The sequence below is a fragment of the Penicillium maclennaniae genome (assembly GCF_028827695.1).
Source record: "Penicillium maclennaniae strain IBT 15551 chromosome Unknown utg000004l:1.0-3007600.0:1.0-3009580.0, whole genome shotgun sequence".
Classification (NCBI taxonomy): Eukaryota; Fungi; Ascomycota; class Eurotiomycetes; order Eurotiales; family Aspergillaceae; genus Penicillium; species Penicillium maclennaniae.
The window spans coordinates 422,765-449,099 of record NW_026623216.1 but is presented as its reverse complement, the minus strand read 5'-3'; the positions used below and the strand labels follow the sequence as shown (position 1 = coordinate 449,099).

The following is a 26,335-nucleotide window of genomic DNA, read 5'->3' as shown; positions in this document are numbered from 1 at the left end:
GAAATCTCGTCACGACAACGCCTCAAATTAACAAACAATTTGATTCAGATTTTGACTATCGTGTGACTCTTCATAGCAAAATCCTAATAAATCAGATACCCTCTCAAATCTCATCGAGGTTGGCCATCCTTAAATACGCCCGATGATATAAACACATGTAGCCGACGTTATGCACCATTTCCCGAAAAACCAAAGACGAGAAATCATTTCATCCCTTTCTTCATATTCGACTTATCGCCAATAAGTGTATCGGCGTTGCTGGTTATTGACTTGGAGTCGGTATCATAGCTCTTGGTGCTTGATTCGGACTTGGAAGCTTGTTTTTGACGACGTTTCTCGACCTTTTGGCTCAAGTATTTCCATGCATCCTTCGCAAGCTCGACATCAGTGCGAGGACGAGGAGTGAGGGGCCCGGTAGGTGATCGTTGGATGGTAAAGCCGGCCATGGCTTGAGATGATTTTGTGTAGATTGAGTGAAACAGAGTGAAGATATTTGTGAGTCGGTTGTCGTTGAATTTGGCAATGCAAGTACGACAAGATTGATTGAAGGTGTGGTTGATGGGCATATTTCAGACAGGATGGACTTGACTTATATAGACTTCCATGTCTCATCGCGAATCATCCTGACACCCAATGAGTCAACGCCACCATCTAGGCAAAACAAAGCTTGCGTGTTAATCAACGAAGTTGATATTCTGAAGCTTTACCCCGACTCCGAGATGCAGAATTTTGTCGCCTGGATGAGGTGGCAGTGGAAGCCTAGCCCTACGAATGTGGTGGCTCGTGCGAGTGCGAAGGACTCGGGCACCATTTTAGTTAAGCCTCATGGTGGTTCTCGGACAGGATTGGTTCGGAACCCGAATCGGGCTACCAGGATGATTCGGAGCTCGGTTCCACTGCGACAAGAAAGGACATGGCGTGCTAGACTTATTCGATTTGAAATTCATGTAGGTTTATTTTTATTCCCAATCTGGACTCCGACCCTGAAACCGCAAACAATGTTGAGCTTACCCCGACTCCGACCCCGATCCCGACTCCGGATGGGCCCCCACTTTTGATCTACTGGCACATCGCGACCAAGCGAACACTGTCTGAATATTTCATCTCCCTTACAAATCAAAATTTACAGGGATGAAGCATAGTCCTTGCGGTATAATTCTCTTTCTGATGACAGATGACAGATGACCCACCCCTAGACATTGTAATCACAGCATATCTAAGCTATTTTGCAGGTCAAATTGCCAATTATCGAGATGCGTTATATAGTAGTTGTAATCCAAGAATATGTCTGCGATATCAGAGCTGTTCGGAGGTTGTAAGTTGGGGGCGCTTGACTGCATGGCCGGATGGACTGGCTGAGCGGCTTCAGGTGACAGAACAAAGTCTAGCACGCGTCGAATGGTGCCTCGGGCCTGCTGGCATATGTCATAGTTGCCTTCATGTGGTTTAATGATTGTTTGGAGGTATGATGCAAAAATGCTCAGGTCCTGAATAGCCTGTGATCGGGAGAATGAGATGGCCGACTCTAACGAGGGGCCGGGTGTGTCCACGGATTGATTGGAAGCCCGCCGGATGAGCTCGATTGAAAGAACGCCGGCTACCGGTAGGCCAAAAAAAGACATCTTATGAATAAAAGGTCAGCGGCCAAGGCTGGAACGCGAGGGAGCAAGACATAGTCACCACCCAAGAAAGTTCACCAGAAGATTTCATGGCTCGGATGCGACTTTCAACAAGCAAAGAGAATATCGCGCAGAACCTCATGCGAGACCATAACAAGGTTCGGGCTCCATGTGTTGAGGCGCTTTGAGAGGATTCGATATAATAAAAACCGATTGAAGATATAGTCCAGGTGAACCTGAAGGAAGATGCTTTCTGGAATGTCCCGGACTTCGGATGGATCATGGCTTTCCCGAATGAAGAATGGGAGCTTCGACCAGACTTGATCAGACTGCTGCAACAGTTGCCTTGGGTAGAACTCAGCAATAGTCACGTCAAATTGAGGAATAGGCCATACTCAATCTTTGCCGGGAGACCCTCAACCTGCTGGTTCAGTGATAATTCTAAAATGCTTTCTCGTACCGGGCCCATCAACAAAGCAACCCTGACCCAGACTGCTTGTGAGTCGCTTCTCGTTTTGCTCCAGCCGTCGGCATCTAGCCTGCTAATTGCCATATCCCTGACACTCGGTTCGGCGACAACTTCCCGAAAACTGATATCCAAGGGTAGAGTGATGTTACAAAACCGCCAGCTTAGGCGTGGTGGCCTTCCCAGGAAGGTGGCCGATTGTTTGTCCGCGCTATAAGCAGACCCCATTATCCTTTTCCGAGTCTCCGAAAGCCAGAAAGGGATGTCACTATCGGATGACGGCTGGTTCAGACCCAAAGTGAAGATGACAGTTGTCAGATCCCCCAGCGCTCTCCAACCACGGTAGTCTGTAAAAATACACGTGTAAGCGGATGCGCTTCGTCGCTAAAGCTCACACGAATTACCTCGATCTCCGTGAATGAAGGTAGTGAGATAAGTGTGTTGGCAAGTTAACCAACTGACGACATCATTCAATATGCCAGCATCATTACAGAATTTCAAGCATGTCTCCGTCGCTGATAATGCCAAGTAGCCCATGTCTTTCCGAGAGATGACCGGTTTGCCCTCAAGTTGGAATAGTGACTCCCAATCACCAGGTAGAACAGCACCGGCACCCACAAAAGTGAAAGCAAGACCAATAATCTCCCACCTGAAAGACATAGATGACATAAACTCCGAAAAGGTTAGCGAAGAGTGTAATGGGACTGGTTTTGACGATAGATGAAATATCTCGAGCGAACGACTGAACAAGGCATCATCAGGGAGTGAGTGTACATCAGAGAGCTCCTGGAGTGAATGAAAAACATGTTCCATCACCAGCTCACCCAGAGCATCACAATCTTGCGTTGCGTTAAGCCATGATGTCACGATCCTCCGATACAACGGGAGGTCTTTCAGAAGGCGGAGAAGGTGTGCACCCTTTCGTATCTCCCCGTGGTCGACCATGAAACTTGAGCTGGGATCTTGAGTTACATCAATATGACTTTGTCTATCATGAGTTTCTGAGATGTCCAGTTGATCAGTACTCTCCTTGAAAAGCGCAAAGTGACTCGTCATTCCAAGGTATTCGGAGTGTAGCATTCCTCTCCTCTTTGGAGTTGACCGATCCTCACGGCTGGAATCAAGCGGAGTCACATCACGACTTGACAGGCGTGATCGCTCTTTTGAGCGTGCTGGCGTTGATCTGTTGACAGCTCTGAATGTCGTGGCTGGAGAAGGCTGGTAGATACATCGGTCCTGCTTGTTTGTACGAGCGCATCGCCCACATATTGGAAGTTCATGGTCACAGCGTAGCTTAGTCTTCCGACACGGCTCGCACGACGATGGCAGACCATTTTTTCGCAGGGTCACCATTACGTGCTGCGCTATGAGTCGATCGAGCGACCAGATGTAAGGGTTCGATGGACAGTGGATTCGGTCTGCTTGGCGCTTTTTAAGCTACTGACTAAGCACACCAAGCTGCCCCATGGTGGGCTGAGGCTCTCAAGCCCTGTTTGTATTTGACCTTCAATCTAGTCAAATCGTGGAGTTAGACATGTAAATTTATTACAAATTCCGGACTACAGAAGATCATCAAATATCGGAAATTATCATTTAGCTATCCGATCCGTCAAATTCTCGATGAAAGGTTCTCGAGTGGAGGCCAAGGCCTTTTCACAGCGCTGTTCTGATGCTGGTCCAATGAAAGACGTGGGTTGGATCAAAGAAGCGATGCCAATATTCCCACCATGGCGTACAGGACTTTGCGTAGAGACGATTTGGCCTTTCACACTAAAGATCTCATCGTATTCAACTGGCATGCCAATCTCTCTTCTTGTTCAATATTGTTATCAGTCGCGCTGAATATGGGCATCGTTTAGCGGCCGTTACGCTTGACATTTTACATCTCTCACTCTGCTATCTCCCTTATTCCTCTAATCTGAATCAACATCAAAATGACATCTGATGAGTGATGAAGGGACTTTTCGGTCTTCTTCTTCCTACAAACTTCGCTTGAAGTAGTATAAAGAATGAGTCAAAACTACCACATCCACGAATGTAAATGCGACATTAGAGGCGTAGTCAAAGGCAAGCGAGTCCTGGGAGTAATTAGCCTGGATCGAAAGCGGTATTGGATCGGCCACTCAAACCGACAGAATATTCTAATAGCGTCCCAGTTCCCGTTCAGTCTGCGCATTTTCCAGGCAAAAGACTATCTTTCATGCGAGAGCAATTTGGACCACTTCCATCGAGACTGTATGAGCTCCTCGATCGAGCAAAGCTGAGCTCGATGAGCCTTTCATGTGGTCCTATGTGGCCTGTCCAGCCCCTGCCTGCCAAGGCCTAGTGCATCAATCCTCCCACTTGCCTATACTAAGCCCAAATGTTACGAGCGAAAGGCTGCGCGTGACGATACGTGCTCTTCTCTCCAGCATTCGATCAATTTAGCTGCTTGATTAATACCCCTGAGGATACCACATCAGGACACATTTCCTTCGGGGCATCCCGTGTCAAATGACATTTAGGGTCTTTTCGATATAGTGCACGATCAATACATCTTCTACACAAAGTAGACTCGAGTAAATGACAAGAATGACGATGCTATACAATGCACGTGACTCCATCCTCATTTCCCCGCAACCGAGCACCGGGAACCCTGCGTCCGTCGGGCTCGGAAAGCCACGGCCTAGGTGCTCCTCTTAAATGCCCCTCCCCCAGGCCCAGAGGTTGCGTGCATTTACTCATTTTTTATGTTTGAACAGCTCACCATACCCATCGTGAAACTCGGCCTTTCTTCAACTTCGCGATGAGTGCCCGAATTGCATACTCTCTACCCGGACGGCTCTTCTCCGCAATCCGGGGAACCTCCGACGCTGGCCGTCCACTACAAGCTCCCCGCAATTGGCCCGAGGTTTTTCAACCACACTGCACCGCGACGCAACATGGGGATTTGTCGGTCTAGGGCAGATGGGTAAGTGCATGCTGAAGCTAGAATCATTTCACTGTGTTAATCGCATACAGGCTACAACATGGCCAAGAACCTACGCGCCAAGATCCCCGCATCCGACACTTTGATTATCCGTGATGTCAACGAGGAAGCCGCCAAACGTTTTGTGGCGGAAATTCAAGAAACCGCTCACGATCCCAGTGAGAGCCGTGTTGAGATCGCCCAGAATGCGCGTGAAGTTGCAGAGAAGTCGGTGAGTGTTATTCTTGACCAAAGCATTTCCGTGACTCCATCATGCCGCTCCTGTGCATTCGACCCCTGAACAAAGTTTAATGATCGCACTCAATTGTTTTAGACTGTCATGATTACCAGTCTTCCCGAGTCACAACATGTCATTGATGTGTTCCATTCCATTCTCAAGGACGGCAAGCTTCCAGCGCTCGAAGAGGAGCGTCTATTTATCGACACATCAACCATTGACCCCGTGACATCTAAGGATATTGCTAACGCAATCCACACTACGCAAGCTGGGAGGTTCGTGGACGCGCCAGTCTCGGGTGGTGTGGTTGGCGCTCGGGCAGGTACTCTATCTTTCATGTTCGGCGCTTCCTCCCAGTCGGAAGAATTCCTCGAGCGTATCCGAGGAGTCCTGGCTCACATGGGCAAGAAGGCATGGCACCTTGGGGAGCCAGGCTCTGGAGTCTCAGGCAAGCTCGCTAACAATTACATGCTGGCAATCAACAACATTGCAACTGCCGAGGCCATGAATCTTGGTATCCGCTGGGGATTGGACCCCAAGGCGCTAGCTGATCTGATCAACTCATCGACCGGTCGCTGCTGGCCCTCGGAAGTCAATAACCCTGTCCCAGGGGTGGTCGAGTCTGCACCCGCATCGCGCGGCTACGAAGGCGGATTTGGAGTCAGTCTGATGAACAAGGATCTACGGCTGGCTCTTGAGGCCGCGGACCAGGCGGGCGCTACTTTGGCCCTCGGTGACGAGGCACGCAATGTTTACAATGCTGTGGAAGAAGCTCACCGTGGCAAGGATTTCTCCGTTGTATATCAGTGGCTGCAGAGCAAGTCTGAGTGACTGTTCCATGTTTCCAAAGCTGTGCTATAAGCATCTAAAGTGATTCTCCGTTTCCTTCGACAGTCTACTTGTCACTTCTATGAGTCGGAATAGACGAATTTTACTCCTCTTGAATGGCTAAGGAATAGAATCATAACCCATCAAATGCTCGCCCCGGGATACCGGCTGATGTATTCATGGCGGGTCGTCTTGCAATACATAACCTCGCGTCACGATATTCCAAACATTCACTTCTCATCACCCTCCATTTCACCCATTTTTCTTTTCGTATTCATCTGAACTTGTTACAATGTATTTGTTGTTTCTTTGCATCCGTCATTGAACTCATCTTTTCTATCATCGCGTCGCCACCACGACATCGCTCCTGCTGTCTGGCAGCAGGTGCGCTCTTTCCCTTCCCAACATCCGCCCTCACCACTCATTCATTTCTCCGATTCATCTTTCTTCCCTGTTCATCCATCTCATGACTTGTCTCATCGGCTGCTTCATCCTCATCAGCTTCAATATTCCAATCTCCAGCCCCATTTTCACTTCAGGCTCTGGCGAAAATTCCTTGTTGTTTTGTTTTAGTATTCCCTGAAGTCATTGCTTTACACGAGTCATCTCTGGTGAGCTTGACTCATGCGGCTGCCGCTTGCATCTGAACTTGTGATGAGAGCATTCGACTAATTTGCATCTAGTCTTCCATCGAAGGGTCGGATCAGATCAGCCTACGCTGACATACTCCCCCTGTGTAAAAGGTATGTCACCCATCTCCTGCACCAGACTTTCTACTGGACATAAGGAACACTCAAGGGTTTGGACCTTTTGCTGTTTACAGACGCAAATTTCTTGTGGGGTTCAGCTGTGCCCATCGTTGGCCGATGCGATCCATGATATGGCTAATATTTGTCAGTTACTTGCGAATTACAAAATGCAACATCAAGCTCAACAAAAAAGCACCTCGAGCTCTGGCCAAAGCTCCAACCAGTATGACCCTCGCTCGCCTTACGGGTCTGTTTTTCCCTCAATGGGACTACCTCAACCAGCGACGCCAATGGTCATGGGCCTCGCATGTACCAAGTCTCAAACCATCGTTCCAGATTCCCATCGAAAAAGCACTGCGCCCACCACCCCGATGAACAACAGCATAGACTGGTCGGCCGGCAATCGTACACCCTATACGAGCCCTTTTTTTCTGCTACCTAATTCGCCCGTTTTCAATGGCCTGCCCCAGATGACCCAGTTCATGACAGGCTCTGTTCCGGGGCAGACTGACCAGGTGGTTCAATATCCCTATTTTTCGTCTAATGGTTACACCAATCTCAACTCCATAGTTCCAGGGTCTTACCCTGGATGGCCCTACGTGATGAACTACGATGTGCAGGATGTCTCCAACACCAAGCAAAATGCATGGACTTCTGTCGATGCACAGCGATCAGAGAATATCGGACCCATGCAATACTATCCCACACCTCTGCTTTCCACCATGGATGCCAATGCTCTCCCAGGATACGCCTATGGGGGCCTCTTCCCGCAACTTGGCTCACTCTCACTGCCGTTCCAAATGATGAAGACTACAAATGGGTACATGGTTCAAGACCTGGAAGCTTTGACACAGCAAGAGCCCGCAATCCCTCGTGCAGTGCCGGCCATGTGGACCAATCCGTCCGAGCTGACACTCGCTAAATGCCTGGAAAATCGCGAGGGCATCACAAATGTTTACATTCGCGGTTTTCTCCCAGAAACAACTGACGATATGCTTCACTCTTATGCCGTTCGCTTTGGTAAAATTGAGCGCTGCAAGGCAATCGTCGATCTGGACTCAGGTCTTTGCAAGGGGTATGATGATCCATATTCTGCGCTCTTAGTACTAATCACGGATGTAGCTTTGGATTCGTTCAATTCTTCAACTTCGAGTCGTGTGAGAACTGCATTCGTGGATTTTTCTACCTCGGTTACCAGGCCAGCTTCGCCCAGAAGTCCCGCAACTCTCGTCTCAAAGACTTGGAAGACAGCTCGTCTACCAACATTTACTGTACCAACATTCCCATTGACTGGACTGAAGCTGTAAGGCTGCATCCTTGCTTCGTGGATATTGATCCTTGCTGACGTTCACAAAGGACTTGCGTCGCCACTTCGAGCCATACCGCGTCGTGTCGGAAAAGATCAGCCGCGATGAGAAAACGGGCGTCAGCAAGGAGGTTGGCTTCGCCCGGTAATAAAATCTTCAGGTTATGACTCTACTCAAGAGGTGCTAATTTCGAGTTCGTCTACAGTTTTGAAAGCCGTGACGTCGCCGAGCGGGTACTGAGCCAGTTTCATAACACCACCGTGAAGGACAACGGTGTCAAATTGTTGTTGCGTTTCGCAGACACCAAGGCTCAAAAGATGCTGAAGCAGCAAAGTAACGAGCGCCGCGCCTACCGTGCTGGCGAATACAACTACTCTGTAGAGGTTGTGCAGGGGTCTACTCCATCGCCCTCGGCACCGCATGACCAGCAGAATAGCTCGCACTTTACGCCCAATTCCCAGGGCAGCTTCACTTCTCCTGCTGGGCTTGGCTCAAATTGGACTCCAGCATCTTCAATCTCTCCCACGTGAGTAAAGTAGATGCACCCTAATCTTCGCGATATGTTTTGACAAATTCCACAGGTATGCCCTGATGAAGAATGCTTCTGGAAACGACCCCTTGTCATCTGTCAAGACAAACGCCATTGAGAACACCCCTGTGTATCGAGGGCGCCAATACAAGGCTCGCCGTTCCGTGACTGATATTTCTGGGGGCTCATCCAAGACGGCCATGCCGAGATCCTCTTCTGGCGAGCCTCGTTCCTACCTGTCTACGTCACGAAAGGAGAGCATCAAGACCTCCTCGGTGTCTCCTCTGCGATCGCGGATGGAGTTTGAAGTATCCACCCCACGCTCGTGCACACGCTCATGCACCTAACCCGCCAACGCATTTGACGAGAATGAGTATTATCTCATTCACGTGGAGCTTCAGTCGAAGCCTACTGTGAGCTATTCCCCATCTTCATTCGCGACATTCATTACCACCTGCAGAATATACTTCCAAGTATTTCTTGCCATTCAGGTCTTCTTACATTTTTCTCACTGCGTTTTGAAAATGTCCTTCGGGACAATTTATCTCAACGTTCCGCTCTTATCTTTATTGACCAAGGAGTTGACGGAAATGTTGTTTACTTTGTTCTTGTAATTCTGTTCATCGTTGCAGCTATAGGGGGAACATGTCTTCTGCAGTATTTGTTCGGGATGCATGTTTTTCAATTCGCTCGAAATGCCCTCGCCATTGCGAGGTTGCGCAGTCTAAAATATGATATCCTCAATTGAAATTCACCGCAGGTCCGGCGTAGGTATCAAGTAAGCACAATCTAAGAACAAATCGCCAAGTAAGGGGGTTTCCATCTATACAGTCTCCAACCATCAATGCCGACCAAGTCGCTCCTCGATGTCCTCCGTCAGCTCATAAGCTGGCAAATATTCCGTGTCATGTCCGCCCTGCTTCCTTAATTTCGGATTCGGCTTGGTATCTGAAGTTCCTCCAAGACTGGTATACCCCTGTCGATAAAGATCGCAGTATTCAAGATCCAAATGGCGGATAAACGCCCAGATCTCCGCATAGTGCCAATCGATCACCGGGTGAATGCGCATGAAATTAGGCCACCCGTGATCTGTCCGGTCGAAATGCGTCAGCTTCGCTCCATGCGGGTCCGTCCGTCGCGTTCCCACGAATATCGCTTTGATACCCGGGTGTCGGTGGAGATAATCTTCGAAGACGGTGCGGATTGTAGTGTTTGGAGGATTTGTTGTGTATTTAGTGATGGAGAGATGATACGCTTGGGCGGAGGAGACGACAAATTCTTCAACGGAGGGGAACGGGTCCGGCGGGAGAGCGTAGATGGAGGGAATCATTTCTTCTGTTGCGGGGCCTGTGCTTGTCTCGGTGATTGTCTTGTGGTCTTCATGCTGATGCGCAGAGTACGGGTGCAGACCGGCCAGGAAGAGGATAAGCAGAACGAGGCAGTCTTTGCCACCATTGTAGGAAAGCGATATTTCGGATAGTTTGTATTCGGATAGGGACTTGGAGACCACGTCTCAGGGAGATTCGAGTTTGTTTCTGGACCGCGGCGAGGAGTGAGTCGGCAGGGTGGGACTCATTCAGGAATGCGTGGATGCGGGCATGAATTCGCTCGATGACCGTGGCGAGGGAGGAATCGCTGCGTCAGTGGCTCCATTTCTATTGTGTGTTTGTGATCCATTCTGCTGCGCCGGTGTTGTTGAGCTGGTCGGATCAGATGGTTGCTCGACCCCGCGATGGGCTGGGTCGATCGGAGGAAACGGGCGCAGATGCTCTAGCGCGCGCGCAATCGATTGAGCCATGGCAGGCTCGGACATCCTTTCTCCAGATGCCGTGGACTCGGCCATTGTGAATAGTGGTGAGATACAGGGTCAGAACGGAGGTGAAGGCGGGGAGAGTGGGTTTCTCGGCATTCGGACAATTCAGAATGATCTAATCCCATGTGGGGAGGGCAGTGCGAACATGATTTGGAAATTCCGCGGAACTTCAGGTTTCGGGTCATTTCTTATTTCGGGTTACATGGGTGTTGGAATAAGAACGATCATCTGCGCAGCTGCATCGAATCCTCTAGATATTTCCCTTGTGCTTATCGCAATGTCGAAGTACAAGTGCATGGGCCGCCGGCGCCGGAGAGTTGCTAGATTGCATAAGTGAAGTTGTGGACAGTGTATAAGGTATAGTGCACTGTGAGCTAGCTATGATATGCGATAACATCCCGAATGTCATGAGATGCTTATCCAAGCACCTTCATCTTCTTCTTTTTCTTTTTCTCATCACCAGGTTTGCGCCCCTTCTGGAAGTCCCGCCAAGTCCCAATCCGCTCTTCGCGACTCTCCTCCCACGCCTTATCATTGTCGCGCTTTCGTTTCCGCGCTTCCAGCTCTTCTTCTTCCTTGCGCGCTTCTCTTCCTTCTTCCTGCAAGCGCGCTTTTGCCTGTCTCCGTCGACGCGCTTCTTCTTCCAACAGCACGTGAATGGTCTTGGCTCGCCACTCTACCTTGAATTCCTCGGTTTTCAGCTCTGGTGAGTCCAAATTATACTTGTGCTCGCGAATTAATAGCCTTCGTGCGTCTGCAATACACTCATCGAGGTAGGTACGCTGCTTCTCGTCCAACAAAGCTGTTTGGGCTTTGGCAAGACGGTCGAAAGCATCGGGGGCGGCTGGGTTCTTGGTTTTGTCCGGATGGATGAGCAGGGATTTCTTGCGGTATTGCATCTTGATGTCTTTCTCTGGTACACCGGGCTGTAGATCTAACACGGCGTAGCTGGTTGCATTGCGTTAGTACAAGGCGTCGGGGAGGTTGAAGAAGACTTACGAGTCCAGAGAGAACGCCTTGCGAATGCGGTCGATCTCCGCATCCTGGAATTGCGCGTTAGCAGAGTCGCGTAGTAGAGCTAAGAGGTAATTTACCTTGGTGAATTCCGACGCTTCGCGCTCGAGCGAGTCGAAAATGTCCTGATCGTCATCCGCCATGAGTAAGTGACAAGCAGTCGCTGTCGCCAACTCGCAGATAAGCTCCTTATCAGTAGCTGAGTCATCATGGGACCGCCTGGGCTTGAATTTCACATGATACCTGGCCTGCTACGTCGTGATATCATAGTTGTGAGATCTGCCAAAGCCTTACAATTTTCAAGGCTGTTCTGATAGTGGTGTCACTTCTTCACAGCCATCAGACCTCGTGTTTGCTGTGCTTTTATGCTCTGAGTGTGTTTCCACCGATAAGCTCTTATCACCAGCTGACTCATCAAGAAAAAAAAGCTGCGCCGTTTTGGCTTCGCCGACGATAAGAAATCTACAAACCACAGCATCATGGCGCCTGCCCGGACTTCTCGCGGAAAAGCTCCGAAAACTCATCATGACTCCGGTCGGACTCTTAAGCGAAAGCGTGGCGAGGACACACTCTCTTCGCTCGTTCAACGCGTCGAAGATCTGGACTTGAAAGCCACCGTGAAGAACTTCTCCGATCTCCCACTCTCCGAGCCCACCCAAAAGGGCCTCGCAGCCTCGCACTTCAAGACCTTGACCGACATCCAGCAGCGCGCTATCGTTCATTCTCTCAAGGGTCGCGACATTTTGGGTGCTGCGAAGACTGGATCAGGAAAAACCTTGGCCTTCATTATTCCCGTCCTCGAAAATCTATACCGTCGGCAGACGACCGAACTCGATGGCTTAAGTGCACTCATTCTCTCCCCTACACGCGAACTGGCGATTCAAATTTTCGAGGTGTTGCGCAAAGTTGGCCGTTACCATGCCTTCTCCGCTGGCTTGGTTATCGGTGGAAAGAGTCTGCGCGAGGAACAAGATCGACTGGGTCGCATGAACATCCTGGTCTGCACGCCGGGTCGTATGCTGCAGCATCTGGATCAGACAGCCATGTTCGAGACACACAATCTGCAGATGCTCGTTTTCGATGAAGCCGATAGAATTCTCGATATGGGATTCCAGAAGACCGTGGATGCGATTATCGATCACCTTCCCAAGGAGCGCCAGACTATGCTGTTCAGTGCTACGCAGACAAAGAAGGTCTCTGACCTGGCACGTCTCAGTCTAAAGGATCCCGAATACATCGCTGTTCACGAAGCAGCCGCCTCGGCCACACCGTCGACTCTCAAGCAGCACTATGTAATCACTCCTCTCGCCTCAAAGCTCGATACCTTGTGGAGCTTCATCCGAAGCAATCTCAAGTCCAAGACCGTCGTCTTCTTGGCCTCAGGAAAGCAGGTACGATTTGTGTACGAGTCATTCCGACACTTGCAGCCCGGTATTCCCCTGATGCATCTTCACGGCCGACAAAAGCAAGGAGGCCGACTCGATATTACGACGAAGTTCTCCCAGTCTCAACATTCGGTGCTCTTCGCTACTGATGTCGCGGCTCGAGGACTGAGACTTCCCAGCTGTAGACTGGGTCATTCAAATGGACTGTCCCGAAGATGCCGACACGTACATTCATCGGGTAGGACGTACTGCTCGTTACGAGCGTGTCGGCCGTGCTGTGCTATTCCTTGACCCCAGCGAGGAGAAGGGCATGTTGAGCCGACTCGAGCAAAAGAAAGTGCCCATTGAAAAGATCAACATCAAGGCGAGCAAGCAGAGCAGCATTAAAAATCAGCTGCAAAACATGTGTTTCAAAGATCCGGAATTGAAGTACTTGGGTCAAAAGGCTTTCATCTCTTACGTCAAATCGTGCTTCGTGCAACCCGACAAGACGATATTCAACATTAAGGAACTCAAGCTGGAAGACTTTGCGGCTAGTCTGGGTCTTCCTGGTGCTCCTCGCATCAAGTTCATCAAGGGAGACAATACGAAGGAGCGCAAGAATGCTTCTTGGAAGATGGCTCACCTCTCTAGCGGTGAGGACTCAGATGAGGAGGGCGAAGGCAAGAAGAAGGAGAAGAAGGATGAGAACCAGGTGCGAACCCGCTATGACCGCATGTTCGAGCGACGAAACCAGGACGTCCTGGCGGAACATTATCACAAGCTCATCAACGATGACGGCACCATGGTTGCGACCGGAGCCGGCGATGGCGCTGGTGAAGACGCCGACGAGGATGCCGACTTCCTGTCTGTCAAGCGACGCTTCGTCGCGGGTGATGAGGACCTCGGCCGCCAGAGTGATTCTGACTCGGACGAATCTGTCGAGGAAGCGAAGCCAACCAGGATGGTGCAAATTGACGGCCAGGAGCCGCTGGTTATCGACTCCAAGCGTCGCGAGAAGCTCCTCAAATCAAAGAAGAAGTTGCTCAAGTTCAAAGGCAAGGGTACCAAGTTGGTGTACGACGATGATGGTGTTGCCCACGAGATCTACGAGATGGAGGACGAGGAGGCATTCAAGGCCCGTGGCGATGCCAATGCCCAGCGCCAGCGCTTCGTGGAAGAGGAGATCGAGCGTACTCGCCGTGCCGATATCGAGGACAAGGCGCTCGTGCGCGAGAAGAAGCGCGAAAAGAAGGAAAAGCGCAAGGCACGCGATCGTGCGCTTGCCGAGGAGGAGGCCGAGGAGGAATCCGGTGTTCAGGGTCTGCCTTATGTGCCCTTCGAGATTCCAGGATCCGATTCAGGCTCCGAGGCGGAAGAGCACCGGGCCAGCAAGAAGGCACGCGTCACTTTTGCCGACCCCAGCAGCGACGAGGACGAGAGCAGGAGCAAGAAGAGCAAGAAGGCCAAGAGAGCAGAGCCTCAAATCGAGACGCTCGGAGATCTGGAGGCTTTGGCCAGTGGATTGCTGGACTAATGTGCATCACTACAAGGTATGGGCGTTCCGATTTTGTGCAAGCGAAGCCAGTAAAAGCATTGATTTCATTCTGCATGAGTATATAGCGAGATTATCCAAGGCTTCTTTTCTATGTCTCTCCTTCGAATTCTCTGTCACATAGAGACCATCGCAAAATATTCAAAAAAACTTAGACAAGCTAGGAGGTAGAAACAAGCTATCGGCTACTGTCAATGCCGAACTGTGCCAAATCTTCCCAATCGGGGCATGAAATATTTAACCTTGATTCGAAATAGAGGCATAAGTGGAGACCATCGAATTTTTCTTAAGTCATCGCGGGCGGGCCCAAGCGCAAAGCTGCGCTCTAGTGATTTTCGTGCTCGATCACGCCATCGTAGACATGCACGCTCTTCAAGTGACCTTGTCCTTGACGATCAGCAATGATTCTCTTTTCCAGCTTCCAACCTCAAACCGGCGTGGACGTTGCGGCTGTCATATCAGTCCGATCTCTAAATCCGGGGTAAACCCACGTGCTCGTCACGGGATCATAGGGCTGTACGTTCTTTTTTCTATGTCAATCATGTCAACCATGTCAACCATGTTAGACGTCGTACTGATGATTCTTTACAGCTTCCCCTCTTTGAGCAAGAGGTCCTCTTTAATTCCTCGGTCAAGGCTCCTCTCTTCATGATGACCTTCGATTCTGAGAAACAGAATGATTCCAAGGTGGGCGTCCAGGACTATGTTGGCGACCTCTCGTCCACCCCTTTCGCCAATGCCGACAAGTTGGCTCGTCGCCTATCGGCGCGTCAAGTGCAGATGATTGCCATCGGCGGTACCATTGGAACAGGTCTGTTCCTGGGAACTGGTGAATCCATCGCCAAAGGTGGTCCTGCCTCGACATTGATCGCCTATGCGATTTGCGGTGGCATTATTTTCATCACAATGCTGAGTCTTGGTGAGATGGCGGCCTTTATTCCAGTGGCTGGTTCCTTTTGTACTTTTGCGGGGTGAGTGCTGATCGGTGCCCGATGCAACGTTGACTTTTTTGCGGGTCAAAGTTCACTAACACTTTGTTTACTAGTCGATTTGTCGACGACGCGCTTGGTTTTGCATTGACCTGGAACTACTGGTTCAACGATGCTGTGTCAACCGCTTCTGATATTATCGCGTTACAGTTATTACTGGAATTCTGGACTGATAATTTTCCCGGTTGGGCGATCAGCTTGATCTTCTTGGTTGTGGTCATTGCATTGAATATGCTCTCCGTGCGTGTCTATGGTGAAGTCGAGTACTGGCTCAGCTTACTGAAAGTGGTCACCATTATTATATTTATCATTCTCGGTATCGTGGTCAACTGTGGCGGCAACACCAAACACGAATACATTGGCGGTAAATACTGGAACACCGGAGACGCACCTTTTGTCGGTGGTATAGGTGGATTTGCCTCGGTCTTCGTGACAGCCTCCTTTGCTTACGGTGGGACCGAGTCCATCGCCATCACCGCTGGTGAAACCAAGGACCCTGCCAAGAACCTGCCCAAGGTTGTACGCAACGTCTTCTGGCGTATTGTATTGTTCTATCTGCTTTCCATCCTTCTGGTTGGCTTGAACGTCCCTTACAATTACCCCAACCTCTCCAGTGGCGATACGCGCGTCAGTCCCTTCACCATCGTCTTCACAGAGGCCGGCAGTGCTGTCGCCGGTAGCTTCATCAATGCTGTGATCATGACCTCGGTGATTTCCGCCGCCAACCACGCTCTATTTGCCGGATCTCGCCTCCTCTACACCCTCGCCGTGGATGGCTATGCACCCCGCTTCTTCGGTCACTTGAACCGCTTTCACGTTCCCTGGGTCGCGGTTCTGGCTACATCCGTCATCAGCGGTCTATGTTTCGGCGCCAGTTACATTGGTGCCGGTACGCTGTGGTCATGGCTGCAGAATATCGTCGGCGTCTCCAATCAATTGTCCTGGATTTGCATTGGGCTCGCATCCCTGCGCTTCCGGGCTGCCGTTCGCGAACAGGGCATCGAACATCTGCTCCCATTCAAAAATTGGACTTATCCTTACGGTCCCATTTTCGCCGTGGGTCTGAACATAGTCTTGGTCCTCGTGCAGGGCTGGAAATGCTTCAGCCCGCATTTCAAGGCTGTTTCCTTTGTCTCGTACTACATTGAGATCCCGATCATGCTTGTCATGTTCGTAGGATGGAAATTGATCAAGCGGACCAAGTTCGTCCACAAGTCTGAGATGGATCTGCGCACCGATCGCTATGATGGAGGGCTGGAAGATACGCCTTTTCCTCGTGAGCTGGAGCAGGAGCCTAGCCGCAAGGGGTGGGTGGGCAAGTTACAGCGCTGCGGCCAGTGGTTATTTTTCTAGACTTTTGGGTTTTTCTGCGGTGATACCTTATTCAGTGCACATCACGCACATACTTCTAATATGCCTCAATACGATTTCTGCCCAGATGCATCATGTATCATGCAATCTGCAATGATGATCTGTATGATGATTATTCCATTTTCTATTAAGTATTATTTGAGACAATGTTTCGTTTAGTCGCCGTCGCGCACGATAACGACTTGCACATTAGCGAGTCGAACAAGGAAAACCAGCACATTTCGTCATGTACAGCTGATATACAATGATTCCCTAATCTGCCGAGTATCGTGAACTCAAATGCATGGTCATGTTTGGACAAAGGAGACAAGAAAAACAAAAATGAAGATAATAAATGCGAGCCCGCCCCCTTCCATTCCGCCAAACGCCATGCCATGTATGATAAAACTGTAAGGGGTACTCGCGAGAAAAGAATAGAAAGAGAGACCGACAAAGGAAATGTAAAGGAAACGCCAATCTGGTGCACGTGCAACAAAACAAAGACAAAGGAAAACAACAAAAAGAAAATCGCATGCTTGTGGGTAAATATCCGAAATGAAGTCGGAGATTGTGACGTTCTGTAAATCCGTCCCATCAAAATCACTTTGATCCCAACTCAAATCAATTCACAGATGGTGCTTCCTGGTGCACTGACATGTACTTACCATGTTAGTTAGGGGTATCGGTTCTGTAGACCCTGCTACAGGAGGGTGCACATTATACAATACAAGAAGCCTCCAGGGCTGCTGGTATTGTTAATCGACAATTTCAGAACAGAATCAAAGGAACATGTTGTTAGCCGTTGACCATATCGTCGAGCGCCATCTTGCGTCGTTTGATAGGTTGGGGCTTCTTGGTTCTCCGCTCCTGTGCCCGGATGTGCATCTTGGGCTCTTGGAGGAGACTGATGCATTGTGACAGGAGAGAGGAGTTCAACAGGTCCGAGATGCCGGGGAATAGGATCGAGAGGGCCTGTCTGAGAAGACGAGCGCTGGTGTAAGTGGGGTGTAGAATGTGTGAACGTAGAGCCTGTGGGTCGGTGGAGGATTCCTGGTGAGCGCGGCTCACGGTTGGCGTCTTCTCGAGCTGAAGTCCAGGTTGCTGGATAAGGATCACTGAGACGGTGAGCATGATGATGAGCTGGACCTGAACTTGCGGTTGCTTGCTGAATTGGAGGAAGTCGGAGTGGGGATTCAAGATATGGCTCGCGTGGTCCGTGAGGAACTCTGGGATCGCTCATCGGTTGATGCATTGCAGATCCCGGGGTCTCATAAGGGCTGTATGGAACACCCGCTGGCATATGTTGCGGAGGAGATGTAGGCGGAGGTAGAGCAGGACTTGGGTACTGTGCAAATCGACGTTCCATTCTAGGAGGCATAACTCCGGCTCTGAAAATTGGATTGAAGCCACTAGAATTTGGCACAAAAGCAGGAGGTGGATGAGATGGTGCTCCATATGTCGGTGGACCAGATGCAGAAAATGGTCGCCTTCCTGCCTGGGTGGGCATCATCGAGGGGTCAATCGGCCGAGTTAGCGGAAAGACAGAGGCAGACCAACGATGTGACTGGCCTCTAGGCATCTCCATGGCTGCAACTACTTGTCCGGGCTCGTCTATTACTTGAAGATCAGTCATCGGTCGAAGTTCCCGAGAAGATGTTGCTCGATGCATGATGTTTCGTTGGGGTGCCGCCGATGGCTGACCCTCTGATGAAACGGCCGCATTTTCCATGTGTGATGTATATGGACAAAGAGACGAGTCCTCCGCTTTCAGCGGAGGTCGTCCTCGCTTCTTGTGAGTGACATCCACACATGATGACTTTGCTCCTGGTCAGTTTTTTCTGCATACCCTTAAGAATTAAGAGGGCGATGGCGACTCACTGCCTTTCCAGCTAGAACACATCGTCGACATGGACGTGCTGGGTCACATCCAAGATGCTTCTTCTTGCAGTTTACACAAGCTGAAGCTACATGAGCCTTGGTCCGGCGTGTCGATTTTTGTACTAATGAACGAGTCGCTGGACCCGCACCAGGAGATTCCAGTGTTGATGACGGGTATGGAGGTGCCCCGGGCAGTGGTCTTGGGGAACCTACATATGCCGGGGCAGTTTGCTCGCCATACCTAGACTGGAGCTGTGGTAGCTGAGGCTCATTTGGAACCAATGGAGTCGGAACGGCAGTCGTAGACGACGAGGCCGGTTCCCCAGTCGTCACGACTACCGGAGAGGATAGTGGATGAGACGGTTTTGGCTCTCCGGATGTCACCGAGGGCAGCTCAGCAGGAGGAGAGCCAGACATAGATTGACGGAGGACAGAAGCCCTAGGGCTGCACCCTCGAGCATTAGACCAAGGACGACTCAACGGTAGCCGCTCTGGGCCCGAGTTGAACCGGGGCTGACCGAACTGGGCGGTGGCGAGGCTCGGAGGATGAAGCACGAGTGGTTGCATCGGGGCACCGGCAGGAAAAGGAAAGGTGAGTCCCACGGGGAAGTTTCTGGATTGGGCGGGGATACTCGTTCACAAAAGGGGACCACTGGCTCTCGGTTTTGCACTTGGGGCCAGCATAGCGGATCCCTGTTGTGGAAAGGGCAAAGTGCAGAAGGCGAAAGGGAGAGAAGAACAGGGAAGACCAGGGAAGACCAGGGAAGGGGTGATGTTCAAGGGTAAGAGAGGAGTAGGAAGTAGAAGACGTTCAGTTGCAGACGCAAGTATACCGGTGTCAGCGGTGAACAGAGACGGCCGTCACCTCCTTGGATGACCCAAGCTTATAATCCGTGGGAGAAGAGATCCGCTATTGGAGGAGTCAGAAAATAGACTGCATCGATCAGCGGGAGATTTCCAGATCATGACAGCAGGGTTACTCATAGCCGCGCATGTCTTTCCCCTCGGGCATCTTTATTGCAGGATGGCGGTCGATCATCGAGCTAGGATCACGCTGCAGCGTGTCAAAGCTCCCCCCCCTCTCTCTCCACGCCTTGCCTCTAGTGTCTCTCGTGCTCCTCCAGGGGTGGGAAAGCGAAAGAGGCGGGATAATGTGGGATAAAAGGGGGGGCAAAAAAAAGGAATCTTTAAAATCAAAATACAACAATAAAGGAAAGTTGGTGGAACTATACCAGGAAAGTGATTTGCTGGTTTTGTCAGGACACACTCAAGTATGTCACATCAATCAACAAGTTCCCAAACTGTCTGCATACACAAAGCTTCGCCCTCGATTGGAATAGGGCAGGGGGAGAGGGGGGGGCAATGAATGAAAGTAGAAGCAGCCACAGAAGGAGACGATGAATGAGAACAACAAATCAATCAACGGTTATTATTTCTCCAGAGTAGCAAGCACACTCCGACCTGCGGGATCCAGGCTTTCGATACCAGTAAATAACGTAGATAAAAAGAAAGAGAGAGAGGTCAAGTGGGCGGGTCCCAGACGACTAGGTGGACTAGGGCCCAGGGTGATTGGTCAGTGCTGACACCACTAGTAGCTGATAGACTTGAATCGGCCATGACGGAGATCCTTTTTGGGGGGTGGAGAGGGGAGAGGCGAGAGGGGAAGGAGTAGGAAGGAGGGGGGGAAAAGAATCCAACGGTGGGAGAGTGGGGGATTATCCCCATTCGGTGATAATTAGGAACAATATCTACGATAGTCACTAGTTCTAGTAGTTACCCAAGCTACAGGGAACTAGGGCCCGCGGTTCACATCTTTGGGGCACGAACTACTCGGTTCTCGGGCTGCAGTGGCTTGCATGAGACGGGTGGACCAGTCGCTGTCAGTGACACCCTGGACTGACACTAGGAAGAAATAGGATATCGACATGGCAAATCAGAGGCAAATCCCAATCTAAGACACGACTTAAGCCATATAGAGAGAGAGAGAGAGAGAGAGAGAGAGAAAAAAAAAAAAAAAGAAAAAGAAAAAAGAAAAGATAATAGAAAAGGTAATAGAAAAACATGACCAAAAAAAACAAGCGAAGGAGGGAAAAAAGGAAGATGCCAATCAAGACCGGAGAGGGACGCAAGGTGAGGGATTGACGGATCGGACGGCGCCCGCCGCCATTGCCAATAGTCGGACTCGGCAATGGAAATGCACATTCCGTACTTTTGGGAGGGGCTACACGAAAAATCAGATGCCCAGGTACTATTTAGGAATACTGCAACCCACCAGATGATCCGACGCTCTAGTTTCATAGTTTCATAGGAATCAGAGCCCTTTCTTGTGCGTTGCCGAACTACAGTATCTTTCTCCGACTGTCCTGCCCGTCTTCGTCTTTTTATTTTCTACTCCACCGAGGGCATCGGATCAGCTGAACGGCCTAGCTACATTTTTCAGCCGTTTCAAGTCTTTGCCACCGCTCAAAAGTGTATTCTCCGGACCCTTAATCTCCGTCACACAAAGGTGAAGGGTTACGGTTACAGTCTCAAGGGGTAGAGGTCTCACAACAGCCCAGGCGTAGTTTGCCATGAACCATGAGTCGGCCGGCTGCAGAGGCACGAACCATCGAGCCCACCGTCCCCGAAGTTTGGTTGGATCGGCGCCGATACAAATAGTGCTCGGGAAAAATTAATATAATACAACGCCTGGGCCTGACCTAGATGGGGCTAGATACGTCGATACGTCCCATTCTGGTTCTGGTTCTGGTTCTGGGCAACAGGGCCTTCGGGGTAATGTCGATGAACCATCTCTCTCTGATACCCCCGTTTGGCACCTTGGTTGACTTTTCGGGGTCGGGGCGTGTGTCTTCCAAGTTGATTGGGTCTATGATCACCCCTAGACACCACGTCATGACTCGGCTGCGGCCGAAGGGGAAACAAGCGGCGGCTCCAGCCCCTTTTAACAGCTGGAACATGCACGCGGAGCAGCAAGGGGTCTGTCACCCCGTTCATGCACGATCTACCCTGGCGCCTGCTTTTATTTCAATAGTGCGCCTCCCGTCTGGTCTCAATACCCGGGTATCATGGATTCGGTATTTTTCTTTTCTCGGGGATTTATCGATATTTGAGTGGATGTATTGAACTATAGGGAATGTCTTAACCGGACTAGGGGTGACCTATCCCAGGTGATTCCAAATCTTGGGCGTCAAATTCGCCGATCGAGGGGGGCCCCCCCCCGGAGATTATTTGGATCATTCGGGACTCCTCGTGGAGCTCTTGGAAAAAAGGCCCGCGCATGTGTGATCCTCTGCCGAGGGGGCAATTTGTACCGTGCACTAACGGTGCTCCACTGGCATCGAGGCCGGGATCGGCGTGTGACTGATTCATGCACGTGTAGCTCAATTGGAAAAGGGTCGAACATGGGCACTAGCTTAGCGACCCCGGCTCTAAAAGTGCGGTGCTGGCATGAAAAGCATGCCTTGTTATACAGTGATCGGGGCGCAAAAACTTGGATCATATGACTTGGATTCGGCAACGTTGGTATCTCCAATAGCAAAATGCAAAATATAGACAAGATGGCGATTAAATACAAACTCCCTACGGTTCCCATTTAACGCTTCTTGCGCTGCGGACGTGCGTTTTTTTCCTGCCGTCTCTGCTTCAGCTTGCGAGCCTTGCGAATATCGTCAGTCGACTTGATCTCGCTCTTGCCCCGCGAGCTTGTGGCCGCCGGGCCCTGTCGTTCGCGCGCCGCCTCGTTCTTCTTCTTCATCTTTTCGTAGTCGTGTCGCAATGGGTCGGCCCGCTTGGGTGCCCGGTTCTGGTGGTGCTTGAAGCGTCCGCCAGCGCTGCGACCGCCAGGGTTCATTCCGTGGCCCATGCCGGGCTGCTCGGCTTCACCCACGCGTGGAATTCCGCTCATACGCTTGCCCTTCTTCCAGGACTGGAAACGACCGCTTCGGAAAGAGGCGGCGATCTTGGCACCACTCTCGCCGCGCACCATTCGTGCGCCCTTCGATCCGTCCTCGTCGTTCTGACGCGCCACATATTTCTTGTGTCGTTTGTCCCAGCGCATGGTCGAGCGAGGTTCACCAAAGTGCTTCTGTCCGTCGTCGCCATTAAGATCCATGGCTGCATCGCGTGAGGCGGCTGTGAAGTTGGAGTTGGTGCCGGAGTGCACACCGTATCCGCGATCTTCGGCGGCGTTGCTGTGGTTGGGTTTGTAGCCCATGAAGTAATCGGGGTTCTGGAACGAAGCGGTAAATGACTCCTTAGTCTTGTCGCCGGAGTCCTTCTTCGAGTAGGCGCCGAAGGTAACCTCTAGGTCAGATTCGTCCGCCTCGGACATGTTCTCTCCAGCTTCTTCGGGAATGTCCACGTCCATCTCATCAGCATCCTCTCCATTACCAGCGCCTCCAGCCTCGATCAGATCAGCCTGTTCCTTGGCATGTGCGCGCTGCTTCTTTTTGTCGACAGTGGTGCGGATCCGCTTGATGGTCTCAATGGCCTCGTCACCTTCGGCCTTGCCGGCCTTTCCGGCACGTCGGTTGTGGTGCTCGAAAATTGTCTCCTGGGGGCGGAAACCACCAATGCGGGCAAGCATAGACTCTCGCTCGGCCTCGAGTTGACTTGTCGCATCGTTGAAGAGGACGTGAATGGCAGACCAGTCTTCAGAGGAAGTGACCTTCTTCGCTCGCTTAGCACTCTCTGCAGATGCAGCGTTTCGAGTGCGCATGTAAAGCTTCTCACCTCTGGTCGCAACCTGGCGCTGCGAATGAATGTCCGGGACCTCCTCCAGAACCTTGTTGGCCCATTCGCAAGTTCGGGCCAATGGGTCTCTGGGGATCGTTCCTACAACAACATCCTCGGCAAAGTTGACTTGGTCGCCATATTGACGGCCAAGAACCAATCGTCGGCCTAGGAACAGCTGAAGGTCCAGCAGATACGGAGCATCCGCATCGCGCACGAGACTGTAACTCCAACCGGTCTTACCGGCGCGAGCAGTACGCCCGACACGATGAATGAAGATCTTTGGCTGAGACGGGAAATCGTAGTTGATGACGTTGGCAAGAACGGGAATATCGATACCACGAGCAGCCACATCGGTAACGACCAGGATATTGGAAATGCCGCTTCGGAAGTTCTGGACCTGCATCTTACGAGCAGTCTGGTCTAGGGAACCGTAGGCATAGGAAGTAGCAAAGCCGGCTTCGACGAGAAGAGAGTAGAGATAGTCAACGTGATGCTTGGTGGCAGCGAACACAATAGTAGAATGTTCGGTGGGCGACTCCTTCCAGGTGTTGCGCTTCTCTCCATCTCGTTTGCGCTTGTTGTCCCGGAAGCCTTCCTTGAATCTCAATGAAGCTTCAGTGGGCCCTGTGGGCATCTTGATGATTTCATGGAGAATGTGAAGAAGAGCTCCTTCCTTGTCAGATGACTTGACCGCAAAGAAAGCATTCTGGAGATCGGGAGAAATTTTGCTCTCAGCATCCAAACGAATCAAGGTGGGCTCTTGCAAACCAGCACGTGCGAATTCAACCAGTGATTTGGGCAGTGTAGCGGAAAAGAGAAGTGTCTGGCGGGTAGTAGGCAGACCGTGCAAAATTTCGGCCAACTGGGCAGCGAAACCCATTTCGAAAAGTCGATCAGCTTCATCGAAGACGACATACTTGATAGACGAGAGATCCAGATCCATCTCGACCTTCAAATGCAGGAAACGACCAGGAGTAGCGATAACAATGTCGGGATTGCCTGCCATCATACCGAACTGGTCTTCAAGACTATCACCACCGACCAGGAGTACACAGCGTAGATCTGTACCGCGGCCCATTTCCTTGACCACCTTGAGCGTTTGCAAAGCCAGTTCACGCGAGGGGGACATGATCAATCCACGGGCTCCGAACGCGTTGCTGTGGCTCTTCAATTTCTCGATCATAGGAATGACGAAAGCTGCAGTCTTTCCGGAACCAGTACGAGCCATACCCACCACATCCTTGTCGTCCATAATAACGGGAATTGTCTTGCGCTGGATGGGAGTCGGTACTGAAAATCCTTTGCGGGCAATCGCCTTGAGAAGTTTGCCGTTTAGACCCATGGCCTGGAAGCCACCACCCTTCTTCACAGTACGACCCTTTAAGTTGGCACCTTTTCGGTTCGCGGACGCCTGCTGATTCGCAATGAAGGTCTCGTCGTCGTCATCATCGGCGCCCAGGAAGTCGAGATCTTCGGTGGGAGCGGGCTTGGGCTTCTGACGGCGCCGGGGTTTTTCGTCATTGTCGGAGTCGCTGCCATTATCATTCTGGAAAAGCGAGTTCGTAATGTCGAACTCGTTTTCCGACATAGCCGGAGAAGACTCGCGGTGAGGCATGATGAAAGCCTCAAGGTTATGCGCCGATCAAAGGCGGATCTGGATATGATAACGATTGAACAGATGTCTCGGACTTCAGGAATGAGAGTTAGAGCAAAGGAATATTGGGAGAATAGAACCCAATAAATGAAGTTTAAAACAAATTCTCAGACAATCTCCACGCTTGAAAATGTCTTTCAAGGTGTTGGTCTGCGTCGAAACATTCCCTCAACTTTCGCCGCAAAAAAAAATTGAGGAAACTAAAGGCGGTGAACATCGGGTGCAAACAGTACAAACCGGCTCCCCGCGACGCGCGACACGCTCGCCCGATGAGGTAAAATGATTTTACGATTCTCCCTCAGCTACTCACACACACTCTTTCACCATGGGTAGGTGACCTACTTGATTGTGTATTCGCCTGTATACTAATATTTTACCTAGACAACTACAACAATTACGGGTCAGGCGGCGGTGGTGGTGGCTTCATGCCAGGCGAGACCAACAGCCCTTCTGGTGGAAAGGTACGATGAAATGGTGTTTTCTAGCACACTGTCACTAAAACACTCGACTAGTCTGGCGACCGCGATAACAAGACTCTCCGCCCTGTCACAATCAAGCAAGTGAATGACGCCTCGCAGCCCTACCCCGAAGCCAATTACCAGATCGACAACGCGGACGTGGCCAACGTGCTCATCATCGGCCAGGTACGCAACATCAGCTCCCAAAGCACGAACATCACATACAAAATCGACGATGGTACGGGTGAGGTCGAGGTCAAGAAGTGGGTGGACTCAGCCACCGCCGACAGCATGGACATGGACGGGGGCAAGGCACACGGCGATGGCAAGAGCGAGATCGTAACAGATGGATACGCCCGCGTCTTCGGAGCTATCAAGTCCTTCGGCCACAAGCGCTATATTGGTGCCCATAGCGTGCGCCCCGTGACCGACATCAACGAATTGCACTGTCACGTCCTTGAGGCTACTGCCGTGCATCTGTTCTTCACTCGTGGTCCTCCTGGTGCCCCTGGCGCTGGTGCCAATGGTGCTGCTGGTGATGCCGCTATGGGCGGTGCGGATGACTACGGTGCGGGTCAGAATCGCGCTCTCGCATCCATGTCGCCCCTCGCTAAGAAGATCTACAACTTGCTCAAGACCGAGCCCCAGGATGACACTGGTCTTCACATGCAGCAGATTGCCTCGAAACTCAACTTGCCTGCTACAGATGTTGCTCGTGCCGGTGAGGAGTTGCTCGGAGCGGGTGTAATTTTCTCGACCATGGATGAACAGACATGGGCTATTCTCGAGTATTAAAATGTGGGTTTCCCGCTCAGTGTTTGGTTAGAAGCTACGTGCCGTGTC

The 26,335-nt window shown here is 51.0% G+C and overlaps 11 protein-coding genes across 11 annotated transcripts; 5 read left to right on the top strand and 6 right to left on the bottom strand.

Annotated features, from left to right (window-relative positions):
* Positions 1-203: 203 nt before the first annotated feature.
* N7477_004343 (uncharacterized protein) lies at positions 204-566 on the bottom strand (the record flags this gene model as incomplete). The annotated part of the gene is made up of 1 exon (XM_056966006.1): positions 204-566. One exon carries the CDS (start codon positions 564-566, stop codon positions 204-206), a length of 363 nt encoding a protein of 120 aa, XP_056822787.1.
* Positions 567-1,986: 1,420 nt separating this feature from the next.
* N7477_004342 (fungal specific transcription factor domain-containing protein) lies at positions 1,987-2,745 on the bottom strand (the record flags this gene model as incomplete). Its single annotated transcript, XM_056966005.1, has 2 exons — positions 1,987-2,432; positions 2,490-2,745. The coding sequence occupies 2 exons, from the start codon at positions 2,743-2,745 to the stop codon at positions 1,987-1,989; spliced, it is 702 nt and encodes a 233-aa protein (XP_056822786.1).
* A 2,286-nt stretch (positions 2,746-5,031) lies between these two features.
* Positions 5,032-6,101, top strand: N7477_004341 (3-hydroxyisobutyrate dehydrogenase; the record flags this gene model as incomplete). Its single annotated transcript, XM_056966004.1, has 3 exons — positions 5,032-5,035; positions 5,086-5,264; positions 5,367-6,101. The coding sequence occupies 3 exons, from the start codon at positions 5,032-5,034 to the stop codon at positions 6,099-6,101; spliced, it is 918 nt and encodes a 305-aa protein (XP_056822785.1).
* Positions 6,102-7,014: 913 nt separating this feature from the next.
* On the top strand, positions 7,015-9,030 carry N7477_004340 (uncharacterized protein; the record flags this gene model as incomplete). Its single annotated transcript, XM_056966003.1, has 5 exons — positions 7,015-7,922; positions 7,970-8,150; positions 8,204-8,298; positions 8,360-8,680; positions 8,736-9,030. 5 exons carry the CDS (start codon positions 7,015-7,017, stop codon positions 9,028-9,030), a joined length of 1,800 nt encoding a protein of 599 aa, XP_056822784.1.
* A 494-nt stretch (positions 9,031-9,524) lies between these two features.
* On the bottom strand, positions 9,525-10,526 carry N7477_004339 (FAD synthase; the record flags this gene model as incomplete). Its single annotated transcript, XM_056966002.1, has 2 exons — positions 9,525-10,181; positions 10,410-10,526. 2 exons carry the CDS (start codon positions 10,524-10,526, stop codon positions 9,525-9,527), a joined length of 774 nt encoding a protein of 257 aa, XP_056822783.1.
* A 386-nt stretch (positions 10,527-10,912) lies between these two features.
* On the bottom strand, positions 10,913-11,653 carry N7477_004338 (uncharacterized protein; the record flags this gene model as incomplete). Its single annotated transcript, XM_056966001.1, has 2 exons — positions 10,913-11,444; positions 11,496-11,653. The coding sequence occupies 2 exons, from the start codon at positions 11,651-11,653 to the stop codon at positions 10,913-10,915; spliced, it is 690 nt and encodes a 229-aa protein (XP_056822782.1).
* Positions 11,654-11,989: 336 nt separating this feature from the next.
* dbp4 (RNA-dependent ATPase HCA4) lies at positions 11,990-14,411 on the top strand (the record flags this gene model as incomplete). Its single annotated transcript, XM_056966000.1, has 2 exons — positions 11,990-12,941; positions 13,075-14,411. The coding sequence occupies 2 exons, from the start codon at positions 11,990-11,992 to the stop codon at positions 14,409-14,411; spliced, it is 2,289 nt and encodes a 762-aa protein (XP_056822781.1).
* Positions 14,412-15,080: 669 nt separating this feature from the next.
* On the top strand, positions 15,081-16,771 carry N7477_004336 (amino acid permease; the record flags this gene model as incomplete). Its single annotated transcript, XM_056965999.1, has 2 exons — positions 15,081-15,400; positions 15,475-16,771. 2 exons carry the CDS (start codon positions 15,081-15,083, stop codon positions 16,769-16,771), a joined length of 1,617 nt encoding a protein of 538 aa, XP_056822780.1.
* Positions 16,772-17,563: 792 nt separating this feature from the next.
* On the bottom strand, positions 17,564-19,213 carry sclB (uncharacterized protein; the record flags this gene model as incomplete). Its single annotated transcript, XM_056965998.1, has 3 exons — positions 17,564-17,992; positions 18,057-18,584; positions 18,647-19,213. The coding sequence occupies 3 exons, from the start codon at positions 19,211-19,213 to the stop codon at positions 17,564-17,566; spliced, it is 1,524 nt and encodes a 507-aa protein (XP_056822779.1).
* Positions 19,214-22,238: 3,025 nt separating this feature from the next.
* Positions 22,239-24,995, bottom strand: N7477_004334 (ATP-dependent RNA helicase DBP10; the record flags this gene model as incomplete). Its single annotated transcript, XM_056965997.1, has 1 exon — positions 22,239-24,995. One exon carries the CDS (start codon positions 24,993-24,995, stop codon positions 22,239-22,241), a length of 2,757 nt encoding a protein of 918 aa, XP_056822778.1.
* A 364-nt stretch (positions 24,996-25,359) lies between these two features.
* On the top strand, positions 25,360-26,287 carry N7477_004333 (uncharacterized protein; the record flags this gene model as incomplete). The annotated part of the gene is made up of 3 exons (XM_056965996.1): positions 25,360-25,363; positions 25,416-25,495; positions 25,547-26,287. 3 exons carry the CDS (start codon positions 25,360-25,362, stop codon positions 26,285-26,287), a joined length of 825 nt encoding a protein of 274 aa, XP_056822777.1.
* Positions 26,288-26,335: the final 48 nt, after the last annotated feature.